The 27,731-nt window shown below is 39.9% G+C and overlaps 2 protein-coding genes and 1 long non-coding RNA gene across 3 annotated transcripts; 2 read left to right on the top strand and 1 right to left on the bottom strand.

Annotated features, from left to right (window-relative positions):
• The first annotated feature begins 1,976 nt into the window (after window positions 1–1,976).
• LOC121796959 lies at window positions 1,977–3,596 on the top strand. Its single transcript, XM_042195712.1, has one exon. It carries the CDS (start codon window positions 1,977–1,979, stop codon window positions 3,594–3,596), a length of 1,620 nt encoding a protein of 539 aa, XP_042051646.1.
• A 9,781-nt stretch (window positions 3,597–13,377) lies between these two features.
• LOC121797408 (5'-nucleotidase SurE-like) lies at window positions 13,378–16,520 on the top strand. Its single transcript, XM_042196162.1, has 9 exons — window positions 13,378–13,578; window positions 13,954–14,048; window positions 14,351–14,415; window positions 14,745–14,788; window positions 15,187–15,264; window positions 15,412–15,565; window positions 15,768–15,944; window positions 16,037–16,105; window positions 16,185–16,520. The coding sequence occupies exons 1-9, from the start codon at window positions 13,433–13,435 to the stop codon at window positions 16,293–16,295; spliced, it is 939 nt and encodes a 312-aa protein (XP_042052096.1). The 5' UTR covers window positions 13,378–13,432; the 3' UTR covers window positions 16,296–16,520.
• Window positions 16,521–17,154: 634 nt separating this feature from the next.
• Window positions 17,155–20,623, bottom strand: LOC121794018. Its single transcript, XR_006049216.1, has 4 exons — window positions 20,431–20,623; window positions 20,145–20,350; window positions 18,658–18,828; window positions 17,155–17,213 (listed from the first exon to the last, which is right to left on the bottom strand). It is a non-coding gene; the product is annotated as an uncharacterized LOC121794018 (long non-coding RNA).
• Between the last annotated feature and the right edge of the window lie 7,108 nt (window positions 20,624–27,731).

Here is a 27,731-nt window from a genome sequence, read left to right on the forward strand (position 1 = left end):
TGAGTGGCAAGGTGTTTCATGTTTTCCGTAGCATGCTTAGTTAGTTGAGTTCTTATTCTCAGCCTGACGTTTACTTGATCCAATAGTAATCAGTGACTTGATCCAGTAGATTGTTTACTCTGTGCTTAGTGTAAACTCAGTAGTTAAAACTCCCAAATTTAAAGCGTGGCAGCAGCCGAACCCTATTCACTACGCACACACTCGATACACTCGCTTCTCTGTGGGATCAACCCTGAACTTGCCACTTTATTGTTAAAGTAGTGCAAATCGGGAGTTATATAAATTACATTGGTTGGCTGGCGAGAGCGAGATCGCCTTGATCAAGTGGCATCGACATTTGCTAACTAATCCATCTGGTTCAGTTATCTTCCATATAGCTTGATCCACCCACGTGGAACTCAATATCTCCCATCCCCAACCATAATGGTGTCGTTGCTGGGGAAGCATGGCGTTATTTTATGTTTGTGTGTAGCGCATAGGTGTAAATAGTTTTGTTTTTCTTTCTTTTCTCATTTGTTTTTCTTTCTATTCATGAGAAGGTACCAACGCGGTGGACACTGGAATCATCCTTTCGTATACAGAGATACTAACGCTTATTGGAGAGTCCAGGAAGCCGGTGTTGTTACCACGCGATACCGAGCCGCATTAGCAGCAGCAGCGGCCGCTGATCAACTGACCAGCGAAGAAGAAGGAGAACATAACGCACCACCCCAGCCACCACCACTTGAGCAAGCAGAAGAAAAGATGGCCCTCATCGATAACGACTCAGGAATTGGCTCTCTGCATGTGCATGACGAAAATGAGCCCACCCATGCCATCGCCATTACTCTTGGGATGCGGACCATCGCGATCAAATCAAGAGTACTGGCCGTTTTGTCCCAATTCTATGGCCTCTCGAAGGAGTGTCCTTACGCCTTCCTGGAGGAATTCTGCAGATATTGCGCTATCCAACCCGTGCCGGCTGGATCAACCTCTGAAGATTATAGGCTGAATGCTATCCCCTTCGTATTGAATGGCGATGTGGGAGTCTGGCTGTCAAGGCTGCTAGAAGGATCCATCAGAACCTGGGCTGAGTTGCAGATGATATTTTTAGATCGCTTCTTCCCAGCGTCGAAGACGAGTGCCCTTAAGCGGGAGATTACCGAGGCCAGACAGGAGTATGATGAGCCCCTCGGTTAATATTGGGATAGATTCCAAGGGTTGCTTCAAGCATGCCCCAACCACAAGCTGGGAGAGTAGGAGATCTACTCAATTTTCTATGGCGGACTCATAGTGGATAGCAAGAACGATCTTAACCTAGCAGCTCAGGGGGATTTCTCAAAGACCCCATTCAGCGAAGCCAAAAACATCCTGGAGAGGTTGATCGAAGCCAAGCGGTTGTACGAGACATCCCGTGGCCAGTACAGGAGAGGTGTAGTGCACACAACAGAAGCGCGTAGCGATGAGAAGTTGGAGGCTCGTTTCGAGCAAATGGAGAAGAAGCTGCTGGAGGCAGTCGAGAAGTCTAGAGCGCCTCCGCCACCCGCACCGAAGGAAAAGCAATATGCGCCGCCAGAAGAACATCACTATTACTATTGCGAGTTTCCCCCTGAGGCGGAGCCGCAACCCCAAGTGAATGTCATCGGTCACTGGAATACAAATGGCAACTGGATCCAGGGAAAGCAAAGAGACTCCCCGTGGAGAGACCACCCCAACTTTAGGTGGACTGATCAGAATCAAAGCCATCCACCTCAACCGTCGACACAACAGATACAACCCTCTGAAGGGCAGCCAAACAGGCCCGCTCGGAACCCAGAAAGATCCAGCAACAGAGGAAACAGAATACAGGGAGGTCAAGGCAATTGATCAGGTGGACCTCAAGGGAACTGGTCCAGTGGAGGACAGTCCAACTGGTTAAGTAGACATAATGAAGGAAACTGGGGGACAGACAACAAGGCCCCCAGACAAGCAATTAGGGAAGACAACCGGGCAACCTGATGGTGAGTTATGTCCCGTCACACCAGAGAGGCAACCAACAACACACCCAGCCACAATACCAGCAAGAGCAGTACGGACAGTCCGACTACTCACAGCCCGACCACGCTGGGGGGCCGCCGAATCAACATTATAATCGGTACCCTAACGACGGACCAAGAGATATGATGGCCCCGCACCAGCCAAATGATGCGATGCGGGAAATTCAAGAGGCTCAGAAAGAGCAAAGGGCGGCGTTGGATATGCTTACAAAGCAACTTTCTCAAGTTGCGATGTCGCTGGGAGAGCTAAGGGGCAATGAGGGAAAAATCCTTGCTACTGTGCAGCCACCTGGTCGTGAAAACATCAGCAAAGTGTCCCTAAGATCAGGGAAAGTCTACCAAAGCCCTAGCCCACCTGTGATGTCTCCAGCATCAATGTCTGGACCAAGCCGTGAAGAGGAAGAAGAATCCAGTGGGGTGAATCAAGCAAAAGGGACAGACAAAGGCATAGCGAAAGTGGGAGGTGAATCCTCAGAAGGAAGTCAGGGAGAAGAAGCAGAGAAAGTAAAGCCATATCCGTACCTAGGAATGGTGACAAGGAAAAGAGACGCCACGATTGACATGGCTAATATGTTCAAGGAAGTGGAAGTGAAGGTGCCGCTCTTGACGGCCTTAAAGATGCCCCCGATTAGTAAATTCGTCAAGGACTACCTGGCGGGAAAAATCAACGAAGAAGGGAGACTTATTACAGAGGAGAACGTCCCTGCCGTGATCCAGAGAAGCGACCTCCCCTCCAAGAAGACTGATTCGGGAATGTTCACGCTCCCAATTTCGATTGGGGAAATTCAAGTGGAGCACACGATGTGCGACTTGGGGGCGTCTATCAACGTTCTACCCTACTCCATCTATAGGAAGTTGGGAGCGGCCAAGCTCGTCGACACTGACATTATGATCCAATTGGCCGACAGATCGTGTATTCACCCGGAGGGAATTCTGGAAGACGTGATTGTGAAGGTGAATAACTTTCTGTACCCAGCTGATTTTTTCATAATCAAAATGACGGAGCCAGCAGCAAGGGAATCGAGTGGAGTCCTACTGGGAAGACCGTTCCTGTCTACGACCATCACCATAATAGACGTCCGTAATAGGAGGATCAGCTTGGACTTCAATGGAGAGCAATTCACGTTCAATATCGATGAAGCCATGAAGAGGCCAACCGACAGCGAGAACGTGTACTCGGCAGATGTGACTGAGCCCTTAGTACAGGAGTACTTGGAGGAAGAGTTCTTGAAGAGGCAGTTCACTGATTCCGCTGTTGATGAAGAAATCGAGAGAGAGGTTGCAGAGTGGTATGAGTCCATGAATGTCGGAGAAATGGACGACCAAGCCATCGCGAAGGCGATGATGGATTTCTGTGAGCGCCCACGACCAGCTGGGTCAAGTGGGAAGGCCCAAGTGTCTAGCCTAGAGAAGCGGTTTGATCAAGGAAAGCTACTGGAGAGAGAAGCGGCAGAAAACCCTCTGCCTACTGAAGAGCCAAAGCCCGCGAAGGAATTGAAGCCACTTCCAGCACATCTTAAGTACGCCTACCTGGGAGAGGAAGAAACGAAGCCTGTAATAATCAACAGTCATTTGACCTAGGGGCAGGAAGATAGATTGTTGGAAGTATTAAGAAAGAATCAGAAGGCTATCGGCTGGAAACTGACAGACCTGGTGGGCATCAACCCAGACTTGTGTATGCATCATATCCGATTGAAGGAGGGAGCCAAATCACACCGCGACCAACAACGAAAGCTCAACCCCAACATGAGGGAAGAGGTGCTGAAGGAAATTGTCAAGTTGGTCTCGATAGAAATTATCTACTCCATTCCAAACAGTAACTGGGTCAGCCCATTGCACATGGTGCCGAAGAAAGGGGGAATCCAAGTAGTAAAGAATGAGAAAAACGAATCGATTCCGACATGGCCAGTTACTGGGTGGAGAATGTGCATTGACTATAGGAAGCTGAACGCAACCACGAAGAATGATCACTTCCCTCTGCCCTTTATTGACCAGATGCTGGAGAAGTTGGCAAGGAAGCAGTACTTCAGCTTCCTGGATGGTTATAGTGGTTACTTCCAGATAGCAGTGAATCCGGATGACCAAGAAAAGATGACGTTCACATGTCCTTTTGACACATATGCTTACAGGAGGATGCCATTTGACCTCTGTAACGCCCCAGACACTTTCCAGAGATGCATGATGAGCATCTTCTCTGATCTGTTAGAAGACTGCATTGAGATCTTTGTGGACGATTTTACTATCTACGGAGATACATTCGATCAAGGGTTGCACAGCCTGAACAGAGTGCTGGAAAGATGCCGCCAAAAGGATTTGGTTTTGAATTTTGAGAAATGCCATTTTATGGTTACTGAAGGAATCGTCATAGGGCATGTGGTGTCGAGCAGAGGAATAGAAGTCGACCAGGCAAAGGTAGCGGTTATTGCCAAACTCCCGTATCCCACCAACCAGAAGGAGATCAGAGCCTTTTTAGTCCACGCTGGGTTTTATAGAAGATTTATTAAGGATTTCGCAAAGATAGCCCAGCCCCTGACGAGGATACTCAAGAATGAGTTGGAGTTTGAATTCTCCGATGATTGCAAGACCGCGTTCCAACTGCTGAAGGACAGGCTGATAACTCTCCAATTATACGTGCCCCCGACTGGACTCACCCCTTTGAGGTGATGTGCGATGCTAGCGACTATGCTGTGGGGGCAGTATTAGGTCAGAAAATCCAAGGAAAGAGTTACGTAATCTTCCATGATTCCAAAACTCAAAATCAAGCACAGAAGAATTACGACACGACTGAGAAGGAGATGTTATCGGTGGTCTACGCCTTCGAAAAATTCAAGCCTTATCTGCTAGGCTCGAAAGTGATTGTCTATACTGATCATGCGGCCATGAAATACCTACTGGCAAAGAAGGAATCGAAGCCGCGATTGATTAGATGGGTCCTCCTCTTGCAAGAATTCGACTGGGAGGCTGTCGATAAAAATGGATGTGAGAACAGAGTGGCGGATCACTTGAGCAGAATCTTGCAAGAAGACGACGGGGAAGCCATCTCTGACGCTTTCCCTGAAGAGCATCTCTATCTGATAAAGTCGACATCTGAATGTCAGTGGATCAATCGCGTAGAGAGGGTTGATCAAGCCAATCAAGGAAAGGGACAACACACGAAGAACGAGCCATAGTTTGCTGACATGGCTAATTATTTGGTAACGGGCTAGTTGACCGGAAGTGAAACGATTACGAGAGCCCAGAAGCTGAAACTCAAAAGCGACTCCCGATACTTTTATTGGGATGATCCTTACCTATGGAAGACGGGGGCGGATCAAGTAATCCGACGCTGTATACCTGAATGGGAGCAAGATGACGTACTGGTCCACTGCCACTCACTAGCTTGTGGCGGTCACTTCGGACCAAAGAAAACAGCGAGGAAAATACTTGACAACGGGTTCTACTGGCCCTCCATCCATAGAGACGCTTACGAGTTTTGAAAAAAATGCCCTCGATGTCAGCTTACAGGCGGGATATCTACAAGAGATGAGATGCCTTAGGTCCCCATTATTGTCTGTGAAATATTTGATGTATGGGGGATGGATTTCATGGGACCCTTCCCATCTTCTGAAGGCAATCTCTACATCCTAGTGGCAGTGGACTATGTGTCCAAATGGATTGAGGCAAAGGTAACGAAGACGTGTGAGTCCAGAGAAGTGGCGAAGTTTTTAAAGTCGAACATCTTTACCCGATATGAGGTTCCACCAGCCATAATCTCTGACCAGGGAACTCATTTCGTAAATAGAACCATAGAAGCCTTAATGCGGAAGTATGAAGTCCACCACCACTTGTCCACACCCTACCACCCGCAGTCCAATGGCCAAGCCGAAGTGTCAAACCGAGAAATCAAGGAAATTTTAGAGAAGACGGTCAATCATACGAGGAAAGACTGGAGCCATCGTCTGGAGGACGCACTCTGGACCTCCAGGACCGCTTTTAAAATGTCTATCATAATGTCCCATACCGGCTGGTATTTGGGTAAATGTGCCATCTGCCGGTGGGAGTGGAGCACCAAGCCTTTTGGGCAGTAAAAGCGATGAATTTGAATGTAAAGGCTGGCGTTGAGGAGAGGAAGTTGCAGCTACATGAGCTTGAAGAGCTCTGCCTTGATGCCTATGACTCTGCCATGTGGTACAAAGAGAAAACCAAGATGTGGCATGATAAGAACCTTCGTAAGAAGGAACTCAAGGTTGGCCAAAGAGTGCTTCTCTTCCAGTCCAGACTTAAATTGATGCCCGGGAAACTAAGGTCAAGATGGATTGGCCCTTATACCATTGTCGCCATCAGAGCTAATGGAGCAGTTGAACTCCAGGGAAGCGATCCAGACTCACCTACCTTCATGGTGATTGGACACGGGGTGAAGCCGTATAGAGAAGGAATGAAGGCATTTGTGGTAGACGACATTCTACTACTCATGCCTAACTCTCGCCAGTAAGCAGGTAAAAGGAGTGGTCGGGTACTCACGGGTAGTCTGCTTGATCAAGCAACAGTTTCTTAATCTATTTAACTGATCAAGTGACATCCTAGGGAAACCCGGTCAAGTCCTTAGTAATTAGTGTAAATATTTTACACTAATTACATAGATTAAGAAACTGTCGCTTGATCGGGTTCCCCTAGGATGTCACTTGATCAGTGAAATAGATTAAGAAACTGTCGCTTGATCAGTTAAATATTTTAGCGGTTGTTAAGTTTTTATTTCTTAGGTAATCAAAAAGTCAGAAATGGAAGGAAACTGATCAAGTGGAACTATTTGAGTTTTTATCTGGATTTAATTGTCCACTTGATCAGTGAAATTTGAATTTAATTAGTGGTACAGTGATTGAATTGATCAGGGCAGGTGATAATAGGACGTGTACAGTCCTGGAAAGGTGTCAGGAAGAGCTAACTGCTGCATTGGACAAAACAATACTGAAGAGAAGAGGCGTATCGGAGAAGCTAAGCCAGCTGGCACTCTGAAAAGGCACGCCTGTACGTGAAGAGTCGCAGGGATCACAACAGTCAGGATCTCAACAGCCGGGATATCAGTATAAAAGGCAGCCTTAAGATCCGTATATCACTTTTATCCAAGCCGTCTACAGTACATTACATTTGCTCTCATCCTAATTCTCCCAAGTTCAAAGCCCTTGTCCCAAATCATCATCTTACTCACCAAAACCCACCGCCATCACCAGTGAAAATGTTGATTGAACAACTTCCAACTTCATCTTCCTCCTCCAGTTCCGGCACTGACAATGGTGACCGAGAAATCTCTTCCCCAGCCCATACAGAAAACCCTAGCCCATCTACCCAAGCCCCCTCTCACGAACCTGAACCTACACCTCGAAATTCCCCACCGTCCCTTCCCAAAACCAACTCTCCTATCCAGTCGGTGCAATACAGCAAGACACCTCTGACGAGGAAGGATGATGGGAGGCTTATGAGCAGCCGTTTGCTATTCCGTCGCCAGCACACGGTGGCGGCTCTACTTCAGTCCATGAACCGCATTGACTGAAGTCGGCGAAATCAACGACGAAGAGATGGAAGACTTACACCCGTTATCCGTCGATAGGAAGGCTAAGGTGACCGTCCTTCATTCTGAGGAGGATGAACCGGAGAAGGAGGAGGGGCCGCGACACCGTCAGACGCGCCAAATGACAATGAACCGGTTCCTAGAGGAAACAGAAACTCTGAAGACCAGAGAAGAGGGGAAAATGTGGAGCAAAGGCCCCGCGTGGTGCGACGGCTGGTAGACGAGGAGGAGTCAAAGAATCAAGGGGCCGGAGAGGTCGTTGAGGAGAGAGCAACTGTTGAGGACAGCCCCGTGAGAGCCGAGAGAGAAAGGAAGAGGAAGGGGAAGGAATGTGTTCTTCCTCCTCCTAAGAGGATACGCCCTGCAACCCGGGGCATTGTTATAGCTGATGTAGACCAACCTGCCCCTCCACAAGAAGGAGATGAGGGCAGCGAATCTGAGGCTGGAGAGTTTCGATGGGCCCCAACATCCCGCAGGCAACAAGGAAGGCCTGCAAAGCCCCCCACCACCGACTATTTCAAACAAACTGTGGTACTGACCACGGACCTCTGCCGGCAGATGCTGGAATTCGATGACCCCAAGTGGCAGGAAGAGGTCTACCAAAGGGTGACACCCCAGAAGAGGTTGAAGGCGGGGAGGACGCTACACCAGCCATCCCTAGAAAAGATCATGATGAAGGAGAGGTTTACCGAATATATTGCCAGCATTGGATTTGAATGGTTGCTAGAGGTTGATAAGACCCCCGTACTGGAGGACCTGGCCAAGGAGTTTTTCACATCTTTCCGGTTCACCAAAAGTTCAGACCCGGAGGCCAGAAGTGTCTCCTTTAGGGTGGCTTGGGCGCGATATCGGCCTCCCTCAAAAGAAACTTGATTTCGATCAGCGGGCCGTCTGGAAGGCCCTATGCAATGGACGCGCCCCTACCTTTACAGCCTCTGAATCCAGAGGTCATCATATTGCTGATCCTGCCCTCCGCCTAGCCCAGGTCTACCAGCCTGTAATCTCCTCGGACAAGCCAATACGCTGTCAATCATCACCCTGTCCGAGCTCTACTTTATGTGGAGTATGAGAGAGCAGAGGAAAGTCTATCTTGGGTTCTGGTTGGCCTTCTTCATAAATCAAATTGCTACCCGCGATGTCCGCTATTTGAACGTTTGCCACCTCCTCGGGGCCTATTTGAGGAGAAACTGGATTGTGAAGTGTACCGGACGTCCCATCCTTTGCCCCAGTCCCGAATTGTTTGATCTCGACTTCTTTGTTAGAATTCAGGTACTCGAGAAGACGCAAGGAATGATGTTCCAATTTTATGCAGCCGGTCGGCGGGAGCAACAGAGAAGCCAACCCAAAAGGAGAACGGGGCCTGAGCAAACCTCAGCAACCCCTGCTGAAGAAGAAGAGGAAGGTACACATTGGGTGCCCACCCCAAGGATGGAGCGTGAGGAGGCTGCACGTGCTGACGACGCATGGAAGCTCCGAGTGGAGTAAATGTTGACGCAGCTGGTGGAAAATTCGAACTCTCAACTGGTCATGCTGGCCAGGTTGCTGGGAACCACCCACAATCAGACCCCTACCAGGCAACCACCACCTCCCTCTACAAGCTCTCTTCCAACTCGGCGCCCATCATCCTCCAGGCCACCCTCAGGATCCCCCGGTCAACCCTACAGGAAGCAATAGTATACCCCCCCTTAACTCAACTCGTTTCAATTTGATACAATTTATTTTTTTTATTTTGGTCTGTAAAAATTTGATATTTTTGTTTACTCTTACACTTAGACCTTTGTTGGGTCTAAGTGTGAGAAGGTTATGCATATTTCCGTTTCTGTCTGCCCTTGTGTTTTGGTTATGTTTTTCTGTGTTCATTGGCATGTTTTGATTGATTGGCACTATCTCCCACTTAGCCCAATGTCTGGTCTAAGTGTGAGAAGTTTTCCTTGGTTTGTTTGACTGTGCCTAACCCTTTTTCCACTGCATCCAGTCCCTCGAGGACGAGTTCATATGCAGTGGGAGGGGGAGGGTTAGTTCCAGTAAAATCATACTTGTCAAGTTTTTTGAAAAAAAAAATACAAATGTCTGTTAGTAATAATTAGGGCAATATGCATGAAATTGAATAAGTGGAAGACTTGATTGCTTTGAGAAGAGTTAGAAAAATGACTCAGTATGCTTACATGAAGAAACTTGATTGTTAAAACTTGACCAGTTTGAACGACGCAAGTATGATGGAAATGCTCAATTTTAAAATCATCTGTGAAGCCTCTCTATATGTGAGTTATAAGTCAAAGTAGAACACTTTCTACTATTTTGACAAAGAACAATTTTACGAGAGGCTACTTTTTAATATTTAGATGAAAATTGCACAAGTAGTAAGGACTAAAGGCATTAGGACTTAACCATTTGAGCCTTTTCTTCTTTCGTTTCATGAACCCGCCTCATCAAGTAAGGCACCCCCTAGTTAACCAAGTTGATCCATATACACTCTTACCCGTTCTTTTGAAACCAAAACCCACATCATTATATTTTTACAAACACGTGAGGAAAAGGGGTCAGAGAGGTGAATCAACTTCAAAGGAAATGGAGATGATAGAAAATTAAAATAAAATGGTAGCCGGGTTGAGCAAGTTAGTCAATCAGGTTGATCAAGTCAGACATCAAGTCGAAAAAAAATGTTGGAAAATATATGTCGGGAAAAAGAGTTGAGAAAAGTTTGAGAAAAAGAAGGGTAGGAAAAAGTTGTAACCTGACCCAGTAAGGCGAAAGTTAGAGAATAAGCCAAAAGGTCGCGACTTGACCCAAAGAAATATCTAAAGGAAGAATTAATAATTCTGTCTGATCCATCAAAAGTTTGTTCAAAATCTTTGGTCTCTTGACTCATGTGTTTTTCCTTTTACAGTTTATATTTTTAACTTAGAACCCCTAGGACCCTACCCTAATACATTACTCTCTTATGCCCCATTACGCCCAAAACAAAGACCTTAAGGAACTATCTTGTGCAATCCGATTCAAGGTATTAAACTTGTGGCAATACCGAGTGAACAGTCCTAACATCTCTGGTGAGAAATGAGTGACTGAGTGAATCCAACAGTTGTTTTAAATTGAGCAATCTTGACAAACTGACACCTTGATCAAGTATACGCAAAAGAGAATAAACATAAGCTGCTGGCAAATGGATTGACCTCGACCTCGGGTATGATTGTTGGAAGTTTATTCGGTCTAATGCATCTATGTGAATATGTGTTTTTGTTTTAAGTCTGTTTTCCCTTTTCGTCTTCTTTTACTTTCTTGGAATGAGTAAACCATGCCTGAAATTTGCCTTATCTTTTTCTTTTCTTTTTCTTTATACTTGGGGACAAGTATGTTTTAAGTGTGAGCAGTTTGATAAGGCCTATTTCATGCATCGATTTAGGGGCAAAAAGTACGCTTCTTGATTGGTTTATCGCACAAAAGCAAGTGTTAATTGTGCAGGAATGCCACTTGACCAAGGCAACAAGGCCAAACTGATCAAGCAAGTACAACAGGTGAAAAAAGGCCAAAAATCGGGGAGTTGATCAAGGGGAGTAATCAAGCAGTTAAGGATGGGACCACTGGCTTCCAGAAGAAGGACACGTGAGGCTAATGAGCTGGATGGTGCGCATCATTCTGTTAGCAAGGACGACGTTCTAGAAGAGGACACGTGCTGATACATGAGACGCAAGGACGGAACTGAGTCATGAATCTGTTATTGAAAAGCGACGTCATTCTAGAAGGAAGGCACGTAGCAATCGATGAGTTGCTCGATCACAGCGTGAGCGAATATCCTCTGCCAAGATCGTTATCCAGCTGGAGATTGTGCGAAATGCCTATAAATAGAGGATGTGCCACCATAATAAAAGAGATCGCTCCTTTACGTTTTAGTTTACGTTTTAGTTTAGTTTACATTTTAGTTTAGTTTCCCAGTTCGAGAGATAGTTTAGATAGAAAAAATGTTTAGTTAGAAAGGGCGACCGAAGGAAGCGCTACAGAATTCTCGATATCTGTCGGTGTTATCTCAAGTTTCCCGCCGAGGACCTCTCGGTTTTTACTTGCTTTATTCTCCGAAGAGTTAGCTTAGTTTAAATCTCGCATTGTAGCTAAAGTTTTGATCTTTTTACATTCCGCATGTTCGCTGTACTATTCTGAGTTCTTAGTATAAAATCGAGTTATTTGTTTTCATTCTCGTGTTTACTGTTTTGAAGTTCATTTTAGCTTTTAATCTTTGACCAAGTGTTTAATCATGTTGAGTGGCAAGGTGTTTCATGTTTTCCGTAGCATGCTTAGTTAGTTGAGTTCTTATTCTCAGCATGACGTTTACTTGATCCAGTAGTAATCAGTGACTTGATCCAGTAGATAGTTTACTCTGTGCCTAGTGTAAACTCAGTAGTTAAAACTCCCAAATTTAAAGCGTGGCAGCAGTCGAACCCTATTCACTACGCACACATTCGATACACTCGCTTCTCTGTGGGATCGATCCCAAACTTGCCACTTTACTGTTAAAGTAGTGCAAATCGGGAGTTATATAAATTACATTGGGTGGCTGGCGAGAGCGAGATCGCCTTGATCAAGTGGCAACGACATTTGCTAACTGATCCATCCGGTTCAGTTATCTTCCATATAGTTTGATCCACTCACGCGGAACTCAATATCTCCCATCCCCAACCAATAGGCTATGATGAATAACTTTCATAAAACTGCAAAATAAATGCAAGAAAGTTACGTTACATTTATACTCCCCCCATTTTTAGTCCATTTTTATTTGTAGTCTGTTTCCACTTTTTATCATAAATGTTAAATAGGTCGCACATTCCAGTGACTCATTTTATTCATAGTTGAGTATAAAATCAATGTATAAAAGTTGAATCCACGTTGTACAAATTTTTTCAACCCACTCTTCTTTATACTAATAGTATTTTTTAAAATCCATGTCTAACACAAAGTGGACTAAAAATCATTTTCCTTTCCTTTCCTTTCCTTTCAATTTTGTTAATTAGTGTTGGTTTGATAGTCAACGAAACTCGAATCCCATTGACAAAGCTCATGAGTATTTGACCATCAAAATGTTCAATTTGAGTACGAATGAATGATGTCCTTGGCATATAGTACTCGTGTGATTGTAGTATCTTATTAGTATGCAGTAACATATTTTTCCAATACAAGTCAAAATATCAATTAATTTGACAGTAATATATTGCATAAGAGCACGTACGTACTACGTATAACAAAACATGATATATAAAAATTCAATATATAACAAAAACAATTAAAAGCAGGTTTGAGCAGAAACAAACAACATACTCCATAACCACAATGTATAAATATATTACTAATTCTTAACAGAAAAGTTCATGAGCTTTGTATTATTAGAGCTCAAACAAACACAACGTATTTAACAATATGGATTAGGTTTAAATCATATTTTATGATTATACGGATTAGGTTTAAATCATATTTTATGATTATACCTTGTCATGTTTTAGAAAAAAAAGGCAATTTATAACTCCACTTACTAAAGCTGTTACAGCATTAAAGTAGTATATTACTTAGTTAAAAATTAAACCTTATTTATTATAAAAAGAGTGAATGGTACTCCCTCTCTGGAAGATTGGAAGATGACTCATTTCTGGGCGGTACATAATTTTATGTAGTTTTATTTTGTATTAGAGAATAAAGTAAGAGATGAAATAGAGTAAAAATAAAGTATTTTTATTTTTTAGTAATCCATCATCTTTGATGGGACTAATTAAAAAAGACAGCGAGTAATCTTGGATGTGACAATGATGGAGTATTATACAACAATAATCCCATGGTTAAAATTCAACGCCCGCCATAAAAGTAATGGAAAAACAAAGAGTGCAGAAAAGCGATGGAGAGCAACCGGCAAATGAGTGGTGATCTTCCGACGGTTTTGGTGACCAACGACGACGGAATCGACGCCCCCGGCCTCCAAGCTCTTGTTCGTACCCTCGTTTCCTCCGATCTGTTCCAAGTCTTCGTCTGCGCACCTGATAGGTGCGTGTGTCAGTGTATCATGCTTTTTTTTTGTAGTTTAAATGCACAATATGGAACAAATGCGCTCGAGATGCCCTTTAAAAAAATACTACTACTAAACATTGAATTTTAGTTGAGATTGTCATTTATATGAGTATGTGAGGTCATTGCAATTGATTTTTGGCAGCAAAAATCGCTCGCAAATGAGTGCTCGAATTTTAGAATTATCCTCTTTTGGTTATTTTGCTGTGTATATGTGTAATTGATTAAGTACTCTGTCACTCCAAATTTGAGTGGTTAGTTTTGAGTTTTTTGTATGATGATTTTGAAGAACAATTTCATTAGAGAAATGCTATGTATAATAGATGTATGCAACGAATTAATTTTTGTTTCCAGCGAAAAGTCTGCTGTTAGTCACTGTATCACATGGAAAAATCCTATTTCAGCCAAGCCTCACGACATCAGTGGTGCCGTTGCTTTTGCAGTTTCTGGTCAGTCTACCATTCACGCCTCAACGTTTCTTTTGATTTTGAAAAGCATGTGAAGAAATAATGTTATGATGTCGTGGTTTCTTTTGATCTGTATTAGCGTTGCATACTAGATTCTGCTAATGTCTGTAACTTGTGCAATGAATGATACACTTCATTACTGAACTTGTGTAAACATCACCGGAATAAACTTGAAAATAGGATAAGTATTTTCAAGTCACTCAATATGATTCAATATCCTAAACTTAGTCTAAATGTCATATGTTGAATTTTTCCTAAGTTATGTTGTTGGTGACGTGTTGCAGGAACTCCTGCTGACTGTACGTCGTTGGGTATTTCTAAAGCTCTTTTTCCCTCAATGCCTGATCTGGTAAAGAAAATATTGCTTTAGCTGAAATAGTGATGCACGATTTAGAAAGAAGCATTTCCTCTCCATTTTCCTTTAGGTTTTTCAAATTTGGCTCCTGATTTCTGTACATAGATAAACTTTGTATTTCTCTTTGTGAGTATGCATGAAATCTTTCAATTTCCTTGCATTTGAATTTACTAGCTCTAGTATATAGCCTGCTGCAGTATATGTCTACCTAGTGGCATGCGTTTTTATTAGAACTGAAGAATTGTCCCCCCAAATGTTTGGGATATGAGTTTTCAACTAGGGAGAATTGCTGAAAATGACAACATTTCAATCTCTCTTTTCAGGTGATCAGCGGCATTAACATGGGTAGCAACTGCGGTTATCATGTGTTAGTAACCATACTTGTATAACTCTTCTAGTTCATTTCAAAGGGCAGTGATGTTAACTTAAATGACGTTTTTTGGTTTACATATAGCTATCTAAATATCTAGAATAATCCATGTTGATAACTATAACTAGTGAAACCACACCTATATTTGAGTTCTAGTTCTGGATGCTATAAATGTGTTTTGCTTTAGGGATTGCTCCAACTTATCTTTGTTGGGATTTGTTTCCATTTCAAATTGTAGGAATGCCAACTTTTCCATTTCCAATGTACATATTGAAAGTAATCAGTTTTGATGCCTATATGCAACTTGTAGTAATTTTTGATGGATCTAAGCGTGACTCATCAATATTCTTATTTCTTATCATTGAACTAGTAACTAATACCATCGATAACTGCAGAGTTTATTCAGGGACAGTAGCAGGGGCTCGCGAAGCATTTCTCAATGGTGTACCTGCTGTTTCTATATCATATAAATGGTAACCATGACATAACATTATTTTTTTGATATAAATGGACTTTTTGGATGCAAAAGATTTACCAATACTAGTTTTTGTTAAGTAGCCTTTTTTTCTAGCTTTGAGAAGAAGTTGAATGAGTCAGCGTGTATTGTTGCCAACATGCAGGGCTCATGGGATTAGTAATGTCAATGATTTTGCATTAGCAGCTGAGGTTTGCTTGCCCATGATCAGTTCCATATTAGCTGAAATCAAAAATAAAACTTACCATCACAACTGTTTTCTGAATATAGATGTGCCAACCAATGTTGTCAACCATAAGGTAATATTGTAGTATTTGCTTTGGAAAAATCATCATCCTTACTTGAATTAAGATTAAATATTTACATCATATGATCTAGGTTTCAGGCCTTCTTCTGCTTTGTTTACTGATTGATTCCCCCCTAAATTGCTAAGATATGTTGATAGTTGGGTTATAGTAGTTGAAAGAAGAATGATAGGATTCTTTCTTGGGCCTTGAGCAGGGTTACCGGCTGACGAAGCAGGCAACTACACATCTGAAAACAGGGTGGAGACAAGTCAGTAGTGACACTCAAGGAGGGAAAATGTTATCAACAATGACTATGGATATGGATGCATCATCATACTCTGAATCAGAGGCTTTGAATTTGAAAGACGAGCACCGTTTTTTTGAGAGAGAAGTACGGTAGTATTATCTTTTGGCAGCTTGAATTCGTTTCATTTGTAGTGTTTATATGATTTTAACACGGCCTGGTTTGGTTTATTACAATAGGTAACAGGATCACCACGTGGGGAAGTTGGGTGCACTGACTTAGACTTATTTGCACTTCGAGATGGATATGTATGTCCTTGTCCAGAATGATTCTCAGAGTGTAGAGATCTTAACTAGTTCAGTGATTAACTTTTGCCTTCTATTGCAGATAAGTGTCACTCCTCTTGGTGCTTTGTCACGAGCAGACTCGGATAGCCACATCTACTTTGAACAGTGGCTCCCACGTGTGCCTGAATTCGTCGCATCTTCAACTCCGTAAACACACAAGCTCTGTCTGCTCTTTCTCCATTGTCACCTGTGACTCAGTTTTTTTAACCAGTGTGTAATACTCTGTTTGAGCTTCATTCTTTTCCTTGTGAAAGTCTTGTTTTGGTAATTACCTTACTATTAGCATTGTTTGGCAAATACTAGTACTTCATTGTATTACTTAGACTTTAACTTTTACTATTAGTCTCTGGCGATATGATATTAGTAATTACCTTTAGCTATACTGAATATCACTATCCACTTGTAAGAGCATCCACAATGGCAATAGCATAGCCATAGCCTAGTCACAAACTCCTCCTGCTACATCATCAGCACTAAAAACTCCTCATGCCACATCATCAGAACAAGCAACCGGACAAGCAATAGCCTAGCCATAGGCTACCCATAATAAATAAAATTATAAAAATAACAATCACACAAAATACGAAATTCAACTTACGACACATATACGGGAAAATGCAATAATTTTATTTAAATAAAAAAAGGTACATTAAAAAAAATTACATAATTAAAAAAAACTAACGTCGTGCAGTCCTCCGCGCCAACAACTCTTCAATTAAATCTTTTTGGAGTTGAATATGAGCTTCCACTTGGCGCATGTCGGCATGTGCTTGGAGGCTGCCGACTTCATCGTGAGGTACCCCACTTCGTATGTTGGGGGCGGCCACGCCGTGGCTTGGACCGGCTTCATTATCGTCGTTGGCCCAATTAGTCAGTTGTACACCTTCATCTTCGACAATCATGTTGTACATGATAATACAGGCGTACATTATATCAGCAATGCAGTCGACATGCCACAAACGCATTGGACCCCTAATTGCCGCCCATCGAGACTGGAGCACACCAAATGCGCGATCCACGTCCTTGCGCGCCAACTCCTGCCGTTCCGCAAAGTAGGCCTTCCTCTCATCTGATGCGCATGAAACAAGTGGTGCGAATGAAAATGACGTGCAAATCGCGTATATATAGTGTTTCGAAAATTAAATAAAAAATCGACTGGCCGATCGCTCGCCGATCGGGATCCTGCAATGGCGGCCAGCCGATCGGCGAGCGCATCGGCCAGCGCTCGGGAATCGGCGTGCGCTCGCCGATTTGGCGCTGGCCGGCTGCAATGGTTCGGCGAGCGGACCGGCCAGCACCGGGAATTGGCTAGCCGGTCCGCTCGCCGCCGTTGTGGATGCTCTAATACTCCATTTGTCCAAAGTTAGTTTGGTCGTATTTGGATTGTCTCAAATTATTCTTACGTTATTCTCTCTTATCTATTCTACTTTATTCTCTTTTTTATTTTATTTTATTTTATCTTTATTTAACCTACTAAACACAAATTTTTTAATTTTCGTGTTAATGAACTAACTAAGATGGGACGCAGTAATAGAAGTGCATCAATAATTTCAATTGGTTTTGGCTTGCGACAGAAAATTTAACATCGAAAAGCTAAATCAATTAACTGGATGTTTACTAAAGGTTAGAGCTGTCAAAATGGATGTCGGGTATTGGATACCCAATATCCGAACCCGAAAAAATTTGGTAATTGGATATCCGATACCCGATTTTTTGAGTTTCAGATTGGGATCGGGTATTGAGATTTTTGGATTATCGGATATCGGGTTACCCGATGCCCGATCGGATATACCCGAATTACCCGATTTATTTAATTTTTTTTAAAAATTTTTATAAATTTTTTAGTTATTATGATTTTAAAAATTTAGATAATTAAATGTCTTTTAACTCTTGACTAAGTCTCAATTAGGTTTAGGGTACCCAAAAACTAAATGTATTTTTGTTGTGTTAGGGTGTTGTATGTATATGTATATACAACATTATATACATGTTGTATGTGTTAGGGTGTATACATGTTGTATGTGTTAGGGTGTGTACATGTTGTATGTGTTAGGGTGTGTATGTTTAGGTATATACAGTACTCCATGGTGCATTTTGCCTATTTGGAATACTTGGGAGTATATGTGTAGATTAGTACTCCCCCGTTCACGATTTAAAGAACCATTTTACCATTTTGGTTTGTCCACGATTTATAGTACCATTTACTTTATTCCATTATTAGTATGTAGATTCCACACCCCACCAACTTTTTACACTCACAATCCAATATAAAACAAATAATTTAAATGGGTCCCAATTCCACTCACTTTCTCTATTTACTTTTCTTCACAAAGTCAAATAATTTCTTAAACTCGTGCCGAGTCAAAATGACTCTTTAAATGGTGGACGGAGAGAGTAATACTGTACCTTGTTCTTTATGCATTTTATGCATTTCCAAATATGATCATTAGTAGTGCAGTACATTGTGTAGTTAATTTTCTATTAAAAAAAATTCAAAATTCGGGACTGGATACCTGATTTTTCGTGGCTAGATACCCGAGTCGGGTATTCGGCTATCCGATTTCAGTTTCGAATTGGGTATCGAGTATCGTTTTTTCAGAAAATCGGGATCGGGTACCCGAAATTTTCGGATCGGGTATCCTCGGGTACCCGATTTGACAACCCTACTAAAGGTGATACTCTATCTGTGTTAAATGACAAAAAAAAAATTAGTAAGTACGTACAACATTATGAGTTATATTTGAAAATAATGGAAAAATAGAAATACATATAACATGTACTTTTTGTAATAGAGTACTCCTAGTTACCAAAATCATAGGTTATGCCATCATAATCAAACATCGATCCGAAATTTCTCATCATTTAAATATAATAATGACTACTCAAAAAACTTAGGTTTATCAATTCATTTAGTCAATCTTTAAACTTTGGAAGTAGTGAAGAACCTATCATAACTGCCACATTAACTGCCGGAAATTGACGTGGCAACAACAACTCATTTTAATTTACCAAGAACTACATACTTCTCAATCACTGATTAATTATTACACAAACTTTCATTTAACTAGTTAAGAATAATTATAGTATTATAGTATAAAAATTATTACTGTATGCATATAATATTATTGTTAGCGTGAGAAAAAGCATATCATGGAAAAGTCATTATTGTTTACGTAAAACTACATAAAATACATTATATTTATATATCTTGTTAAAAATTAATCTCAATTATCGATCAAGAACTTTAAGTGGACTCTACCTAGAGCTTGTTTTACAGTTAACATTCTATCAAAAAACAAATTTTACCTTGTGTATTGATATTTATTAAATACTAGTACTATATATATTAAAATAAACTAGGCTTGTATAAGGTAATACTCCCTCCATCCCAACTTAAGAGTCCTAATTAGTTAGGGCACGAGTTTTAAAAAATGTACAGAAAGGTGGATTGAATAAGCTAGTGGAATATGAGTCCCACTTATATACATTACGTTTATAATAAAATGTGAGTGAAATAAGCTGGTGGAATGTGAGGCCTACTTACTATTTATGGTAAAAGTGAAATAGGACTCTTAAGTTGTGACGGACAGAGGGAATATATATTTTTGTAAAAATTTAAAATTTTACATAGTAGTAATACAGATCTTATAATTCTGGAAACTCGTGGGTATGTAACTCTATGGTGGCGTTCGGTTGTCATGACTAATATCATGAGACTATCTATCTAGGATTAAGTTGTGGGATTATTTTAGTTGGAGGGGGGAGGCTATGACTAATTATCATGAGACTATCCATCTAGGATTAAGTTGAAGAGTTCAATTTTATGAACCAAACATGATACATATTTAATCATGAGATTTAATCTTGCCAACCGAACACCCCTATGTAAACTAAAATTATGTATAAGCATTGTGTATTAACTTTACCACGGATAAGCCTGAAAAACCGTAAAAGGAGGACTGAAAAGCGAAATGTAAAAGAAAGTTTCTTTCGTATTTACATGTATGTATGTCTCTTTGGTTTCTTCCCGTCGTGTCATAGCTTTTCTTGCTAAATGGGGAAGCGTACGTCATTTGGGAGGCGGCGGCAGTGGCAGTGGCAGTGGCAACGGTGGCCGATGTGACTCCACCAATATGGACCAAAGCACATGGACATCTTCGTAAGGGCACAATTTCACATCCTCGTACAAAATGTACATCCCTCTACCTAACCAAAATCCGAACATGAAAAAAGCATAGAAATTTAAGAAATATTGTAAGTGCATGATGATCATCTACTATACTTACTCTTCTTCTTAGCAGCATTTAGACGAATCCCCAGCTTCTTGAAGGGAGAGAGGAGGGATTGCAGCCACCCCATTTAGAGGAGAGGGTGAGTGCTCAAGACATATTCAACAATTTACACAAGTTTGTAGAGAGAAATACTACCAAGTTTAGAGAGAGAAACTTCAAGTGTGTTTTTGCTTAGACAGGAGTCATGTTTAGGTTCTTTACTACTTTCCCTTTTTTCTATTAGAAACGTTGCTATAATTCTTTGCAATTGCAAATCAATCATGCGAACCACATTTCCTTTGGTAAAATGTCTATTTCAAATATAATAGTATTTATTTCCCTTGTAATAGAAGAGCCCTATTTACCTAGAAGGAGCCTTTTTCATTTTATATTTTTATATTTTATGTGCCCTTCACTTCTTTCTCAGTCCAATATTTATTCTATAATATATGTAATATTATACTTCTTGTGGACAAGTCTCAATTTATTTCTTTTAGTACTTTGCAGCTGTTTTTTTTTATCAATTTACATATACCGACACAACTCTTTTGTAGTTATATAAATTTAAACGTGTGAAATTCTTAAAATAATTGATATTACTCCTACTAAGCAACCACGAAGCCCGGTCGAATTTTTTTAATAACTCGTTGGTTTATACTATTTTATAATGTGGCATTTATAATTTGTCTACACAATACTAATTTCCTTAACTTTTTTAGCATAATATGATGTCATATCTATGTTCTTCATGTATTTTAAGGGATCATCTCTCATAGGTGGTAGAAGTATGTCTTACGTATTTAAATGATGTTGGTCCACCTATGCTACTAGTAAAAATATTACGTGTCAATTTTGTTAATTAGAGTTTGATGGATATTCTTGTTAATTAAGTAATGCTATATGTGTTGTCAATTCTCACTCACCATTCTTGTGGTCTACTACTATATTTATTGATTAAGAATTTCATTCTAGATGAGTAAGGTAGATCGATTTGATTATTTTGCTCATATATATACTTATTCCGTTTTCGATCCCATTAAAATGGCTGTTTTAAGGTTCTGGGCCTTCTAGCCGAGCTTGGCCCATCTCGCATTTAGATACACTAGTATCTTACCCTCATTATCAGCCCTCTAAATGCGAATTGCAAATTAGTATTTGGAGCATAAAGTGCACTATAATTGTTACGATTAATACTCCCTCCGTCCCTAAAGAGTATGAACAATGGGTTCAACATAAGTTTTAAGTTGTTAATGATAATGGTATAAGTTATAAATAAAACGATGTGTAGGAGTAATATGTCGTTTGAATTTTTAAAATTAGAAAGTTCATACTTTTCAGAAACGGATGTAAAAGGAAATAGTGAAAATAATTCATACTCTTTGGGGACGGTATGAGTTAGTTTGGGATTCAACTCACATAGCACATGGAAAATTGATAAATGAAAAACTATTACTGTACTATTAGTCTTCTTTAAGAAAAATAAAAAAAATTACAAATACTAGTATTTTTAGGAAGGTCCAATATTTTAAAAAATGGTGATTTTCTAATATTCAATCCCAAAACCCAAAAAATTAACTACTCCCTTCCTCTTATTTAAGATGATCACCTTTTGCATTATGTTTGTCTCAATCAAGATGGTCACTTTATCTTTTAAAACAGAGTGAACTACATAATGATACCTGATCTTTCACTTTCGCACATAAATGGTGCATGATCTTTATTTTATATCGTTTTTTGTACCTATAAATCACAATTTTGATACCTAATGCAATTTTCACCCCAAAATGCCCTCTAAACAAATATATTATCTCATTTGTGTCATAGAGGATATTTTGGGCATACACAAAACTAGTACCAAAAGTGATACTCCCTCGTCCGCCATTAGAGCATCTCCAATGGTGGCTAGCGGGCCGGCTAGCCGATTTCCGGCGCTCGCCGGTCCGCTTGCCGAACCATTGGAACAGACGAGAGCCATTTCGGCAAAAAAATCGGCTAGCGCAGGCCGATGCGCTCGCCGGTCCGCTCGCCGCCATTGCAGGCTCAGGACCGGCGAGCGTTCGGCGAGCGAATTTATTTTTTTAATTTTTTTTTTCAAAACACTATATATACGCGATTTGCACGTCATTTTCATTCACACCACTTGTTCGGCGGAGGTCGTGTTTTTTTTAAATAATGTAATTTTTTTTAAATTAATGTATTTTTTAATGTAAATTTTTTTTAAATTAATGTATTTTTTTATTGTAATTTTTTTAATTTATATAATATTATTGAATTTTCTCGTATCGGTGTCGTACATTTAATTCCGTATTTTGTGTGATTGTCAATTATTTGTTTTATATAATTAGGGGTGATGTGGCTAGGCTATTGCTGGGCTATTGCTGAGCTTGCTTGTCCTGATGATGCGACAGGAGGATTTTTAGTGCTGATGATATGGCAGGAGGAGTTTGTGGCTGAGCTATTGCTGGGTGAAAGCCACTGGAGATGCCCTTAGGAGTCCCATTTCTTGGCGGCACGGGTTTTAAGAAATGTTAAGAAAAGTGGGTGGAAAAAAGTTAGTGGAAGAGGAGTCCCACTTGTATACATTAGTTTTAAATGAAATGTGAGTGGAATGAGTTAGTAGAAGGTGGGACTCTATTACCATTTAGGGTAAAAGTGAACCGGGACTCCTATTCGCGGACGGACTAAAATGATAAAACGGGACTCCTATTCACGGACGGAGGAAATATTATAATATCTTCTCTCATTCTCCTCACTCTTTATACTATTATTATTAATCAATATTAATATTATTATTTTGATGTTATAAATTAATAATTAATTTAATTTTTATTGTCATTCAAATGTACTTAATTATAATTATAGTTATAATTATATTTAATTATTATGATAATATTATTGTTATAATACTAAAGGTAGGAGGAGTAATTAATAAATAATTATAGTATAACTATTTAAATTATGAATCATATAATATTATATATTATTATTATTAATAATTTATATTAAATTAATAACTAATCAATATAGTCTTAATAAAAAATTAAAATTGTGAATTGTATTCGTAATGATATAAAAAAGTTAAATATTTGTAGTTAGTTGATTCAACCCTAAAATGAGTATAAAATAATTTAATAAAAAATATTCAATTAATTTAATTTATTTAAAAAAGAGAGATGAAATATTTATTGTACATACTTTGTTATTTTTTTAGAGTGAACATCATTTTGGTCCACGAACTTTGCCAAAGTATCATTTTAGGTCCGTGAACTTTGAGTTAGTATCATTTGAGGTACTTTTTACTATTTTCAAGTTTTTTTGGACGAAAATACCCTCAATACCTTAAAGTGTATATATTTTTAATAAATTTGTCATATATTCATATTTTTTATAAATATCTTTACAATATATTTCTGACAAATTTTCTAAATATAATTTGACCTTAAATATTATCACTTAATTTTGTGACATGCAAGTAAAATTGCTTCTTCAATTTTTTATATTAATTTTTTTTTAAAATTAAATAAAGAACTTTCTTTAATAATAAAAAATTGAATAAAGATCTTTTAAAAATATCTTTACAATATATTTTTGACAAATTTTCTAAATATAATTTGACCTTCAATATTATCATTTAATTTTGTGATATGCAAGAAAAGATCTTTATTCAATTTTTTATTATTAAAGAAAAGTTCTTTATTCAATTTTTAAAAAATTAATATAAAATTGAAGAAGCAATTTTACTTGCATGTCACAAAATTAAGTGATAATATTTAAGGTCAAATTATATTTAGAAAATTTGTCAAAAATATATTGTAAAGATATTTATAAAAAATTGTGAGTATATGATAAATTTATTAAAAATATATACACTTTAAGGTATTGAGGGTATTTTCGTCCAAAAAAAACTTGGAAATAGTAAAAAGTACCTCAAATGATACTAACTCAAAGTTCACGGACCTAAAATGATATTTTCAAAGTTTACGGACCTAAAATGATACTTTGGCAAAGTTCGTGGACCAAAACTGATGTTCCCTCTTTTTTATCACGTACTTGTAAGATGAAATATTAAAAAATGATAAATGATATATATATATAGTACTCCAAATCACGTGTTTGATGTTTCCCAAAAAATAATTGAACAAAGGTCGTTTTCTTTTTCACCAACTAGTATATGGAGTTGAGTACAACTATATGTAGAAAAGTAATCATCACCTGATGAATCATTGATGCTAAACGTTCTTCACATGAATAATGGATTCAAAGAGAGAGGAAATTGAGTTGAAATCGGTACTCCGGTAGAAAGTTAATCGCAAATTACAAAATTAGAAGAATTACTTATACAAATATATTTTTATATTAGAAGCATGAATTTATTTGATAATCTTATACTCCGTATTTACTAGTACATTTTACAAATCTTTTTGCCAAACATATTATAAGTATGTGTGGAGTGTTTGATTATTATTAAAAAAGAAAATTTAAAACTATTTGATATACATGCCATAATAGACCATAATAGAAGAATTAAAAAGAAGAATTAACAACATCCCATAATAGTGATTTATATATTTATTGTGATAATATACATGCTATTCATCAATGATTTAGAGCATCTACATCCGTGCTCTTGCCAACGAGCACAGATGTGGGCTCGGCCCCACTTTTTCTACATGCTCTTAGGCAAGAGCACATCACCCACATACGTGCTCTTCCGCAAGGACGACCACAAGGGTCCCACCATTCTATTATTCAATTTAAATAAAAACTTTTCCACAAAATTAAAATTTATTAAAAATATAGATAATAATATTACAAAGTACAAAAAAATTACATAATTAAAATCCTAAAAATGAAAATTACATAATTAAAATCCTAAAAAAGAAAATTACATAATTAAAATCCTAAAAATAAAAAATTACATAATTAAACTCCTAATCAATAAAAATTACATAATTCAACTCCTAAAATTTAAAAAACCCACTACTCGTGGCCGAATTTCACCCAAATGTGTTTGATTAGGTATTCTTGTAGCTCAACGTGGGTTCGTGTATCGCGCATTGTGTGCCTTGTTTCGATCCTCTCACCCACCGTCGTATGCACATCTCGGTGTGGAGGAGACCTCACGCTTGAGCTTCCGGCTTCATCCTCGTCGTAAAAGCTAGCCGCCCTCGGTCCTTCGTCGGCTATAATCATGTTGTGTAAGATAATACACGTATACATGATGTCGGTGATATTTTTCACGTACCACAGCCGAGACGGGGCCTTCACAATGTTGAATCGGGCTTGAAGGACCCCAAAGGCTCTTTCGATGTCTTTCCGCGCGGACTCTTGACGCTGCGCAAAAAGAACCCGTCTCGGGTCTTACGGGTTGCTGAGCGTCTTTACGAAAGTCGACCACCTTGGAAAGATACCATCGTCGAGATAGTAACCCATGTGGTATATATTTCCGTTGACGGTGAAGTCGATCGCCGGTGCTACACCATTCAACACATCATTGAAGAGGGATGAAGAATAGAGCACGTTCAAGTCGTTGTTGGATCCGGCAACACCGAAATATGCATGCCAAATCCATAGGCGGTAGTCGGCGACCGCTTCAAGGATAAGTGTTGGGCCGCCTTTGTGGCGAGTTGAAGAGGTCGGCCGTTTGCCCAGTAGTGAGTTGTCGGATGGCACACGTACACTTCTACAACACCGAGAGACTTTGCCGACCGGCTGCATCTGTACCTGTTTGGAAGTATTCTACACGGGCGGACAATGTGTTGACAATACGCATAAACAAGCGCTTTGGCATGCGAAATCGGCGCCTAAAGTAATCTTCCGGAAACCACGGCGGGTCAGAAAAATAGTCGACAACGAGCCTTTCGTGGGCTCCCTCCCAGTCACGAAGAATGTAGCTGCGAGTTGATCTAGTTGGTTGAGGAGGAGAGGCAGGGGTATTCACTGCGACATACGCTTCGTAAGCAGCACGATGTTGTTCGTAGTATTCTTGTTCTTCGCGCTCGCCTTCCGCAATGAGATGGGTGAAATTAAGTGTGCACAAGGGTCACGAACCGCCGGTTCAGGGTCATGAACCGGCGGTTCAAGGTTCAGGAAATGCTTGAACCTGAACCGGCCCGCCTAGCTCCCGGCGGTTCCGGTTCAGGTTCAGGTTCAACAAACCGGCGGTTTACGCGGCGGTTCAAAACCGCCGGTTCCGGGCCGGTTCGACGGTTCGTCGACTTTTTTTTTTTTTTTGCATTTTTCAACTATTCAATTTTTTATCAAATTACATTACACTTTCAAAGTTGTTTATGTATGAAATGTGAGTAAATAAAATTGAAAAAAATACGACTAAAGTTGCAATTTTATTGAAATTGCATGTTTACAAGTTACAATTGTTTATGTATGAAATGTGAGGAAATAAAATTGAAAAAAAATACGACTAAAGTTGCAATCTTATTGAAATTGCATGTTTACAAGTTACAACAATTACAAATCGAAAACATATGCCGGTCTTGAAGTCTTAAACAAAATTTAAATACAAATGAGACTACTAGTCAACAACTAATTACAAATGACAAGAACGACGTTGAAGTTCTTAAACGTATAAGTGTATTATATATATACTCTTAACCGGCGAAGAAGATCTTTCTACATAACTAAATTAAGGACACCTTTAGCAATTCAACTTTAAATGTTGAGTTTCGTCTAACAATCAACAATTATAGTAGAATTGTCAAAAGTTTCCCTAATTTAGCCGTATAGAGAAATATACTTCATCGACTAGAGTATATACAAATACAATGTAATTGTATTTGCATATTTTTAAAGTAGGAATTAATGGGAAAAAAAAATAAAAGAAAAAGGACTTGAGCTCAACTTAAATTTAAAATTTAAGTTGAGGTGCCTATGTATCCCAATTGCTCATTTGCATTAGGGAATCAAAGTCCACGTAGTTCTCTTATCTTACTTACCTATTTGGCTTGTCCGGCGGCGGTTGACGGTTGGCCTAAGCTTCATCCCCGGTGAATTCATCTTGTGATCCCTCTTGACGATCATCCCAATCATTTTCTTGTTCTCGGACGTCAGCTTTGGCCCAATCATCAAATTTGAAATCGGCCGAACCGCCGGTTTACCGCCGGAACCGGCGGTTCAAGCATAAATCGGTGGTTCGTCCACGGTTTGCGTCAGAAAACCGGCGGTTTATGACCGGTTTTGCAGGCCTAAACACTGCACCTACGACCTAGCCTCTGAAAAGTCACCGGAACCGGCGGAAACCGGCTGCCAAACCGGCGGTTTCTGACCGAAATACCGGCGGTTTCCCGAAAAACCGCCGG

This window comes from Salvia splendens, chromosome 3 (genome assembly GCF_004379255.2).
Source record: "Salvia splendens isolate huo1 chromosome 3, SspV2, whole genome shotgun sequence".
Taxonomy (NCBI): domain Eukaryota; kingdom Viridiplantae; phylum Streptophyta; class Magnoliopsida; order Lamiales; family Lamiaceae; genus Salvia; species Salvia splendens.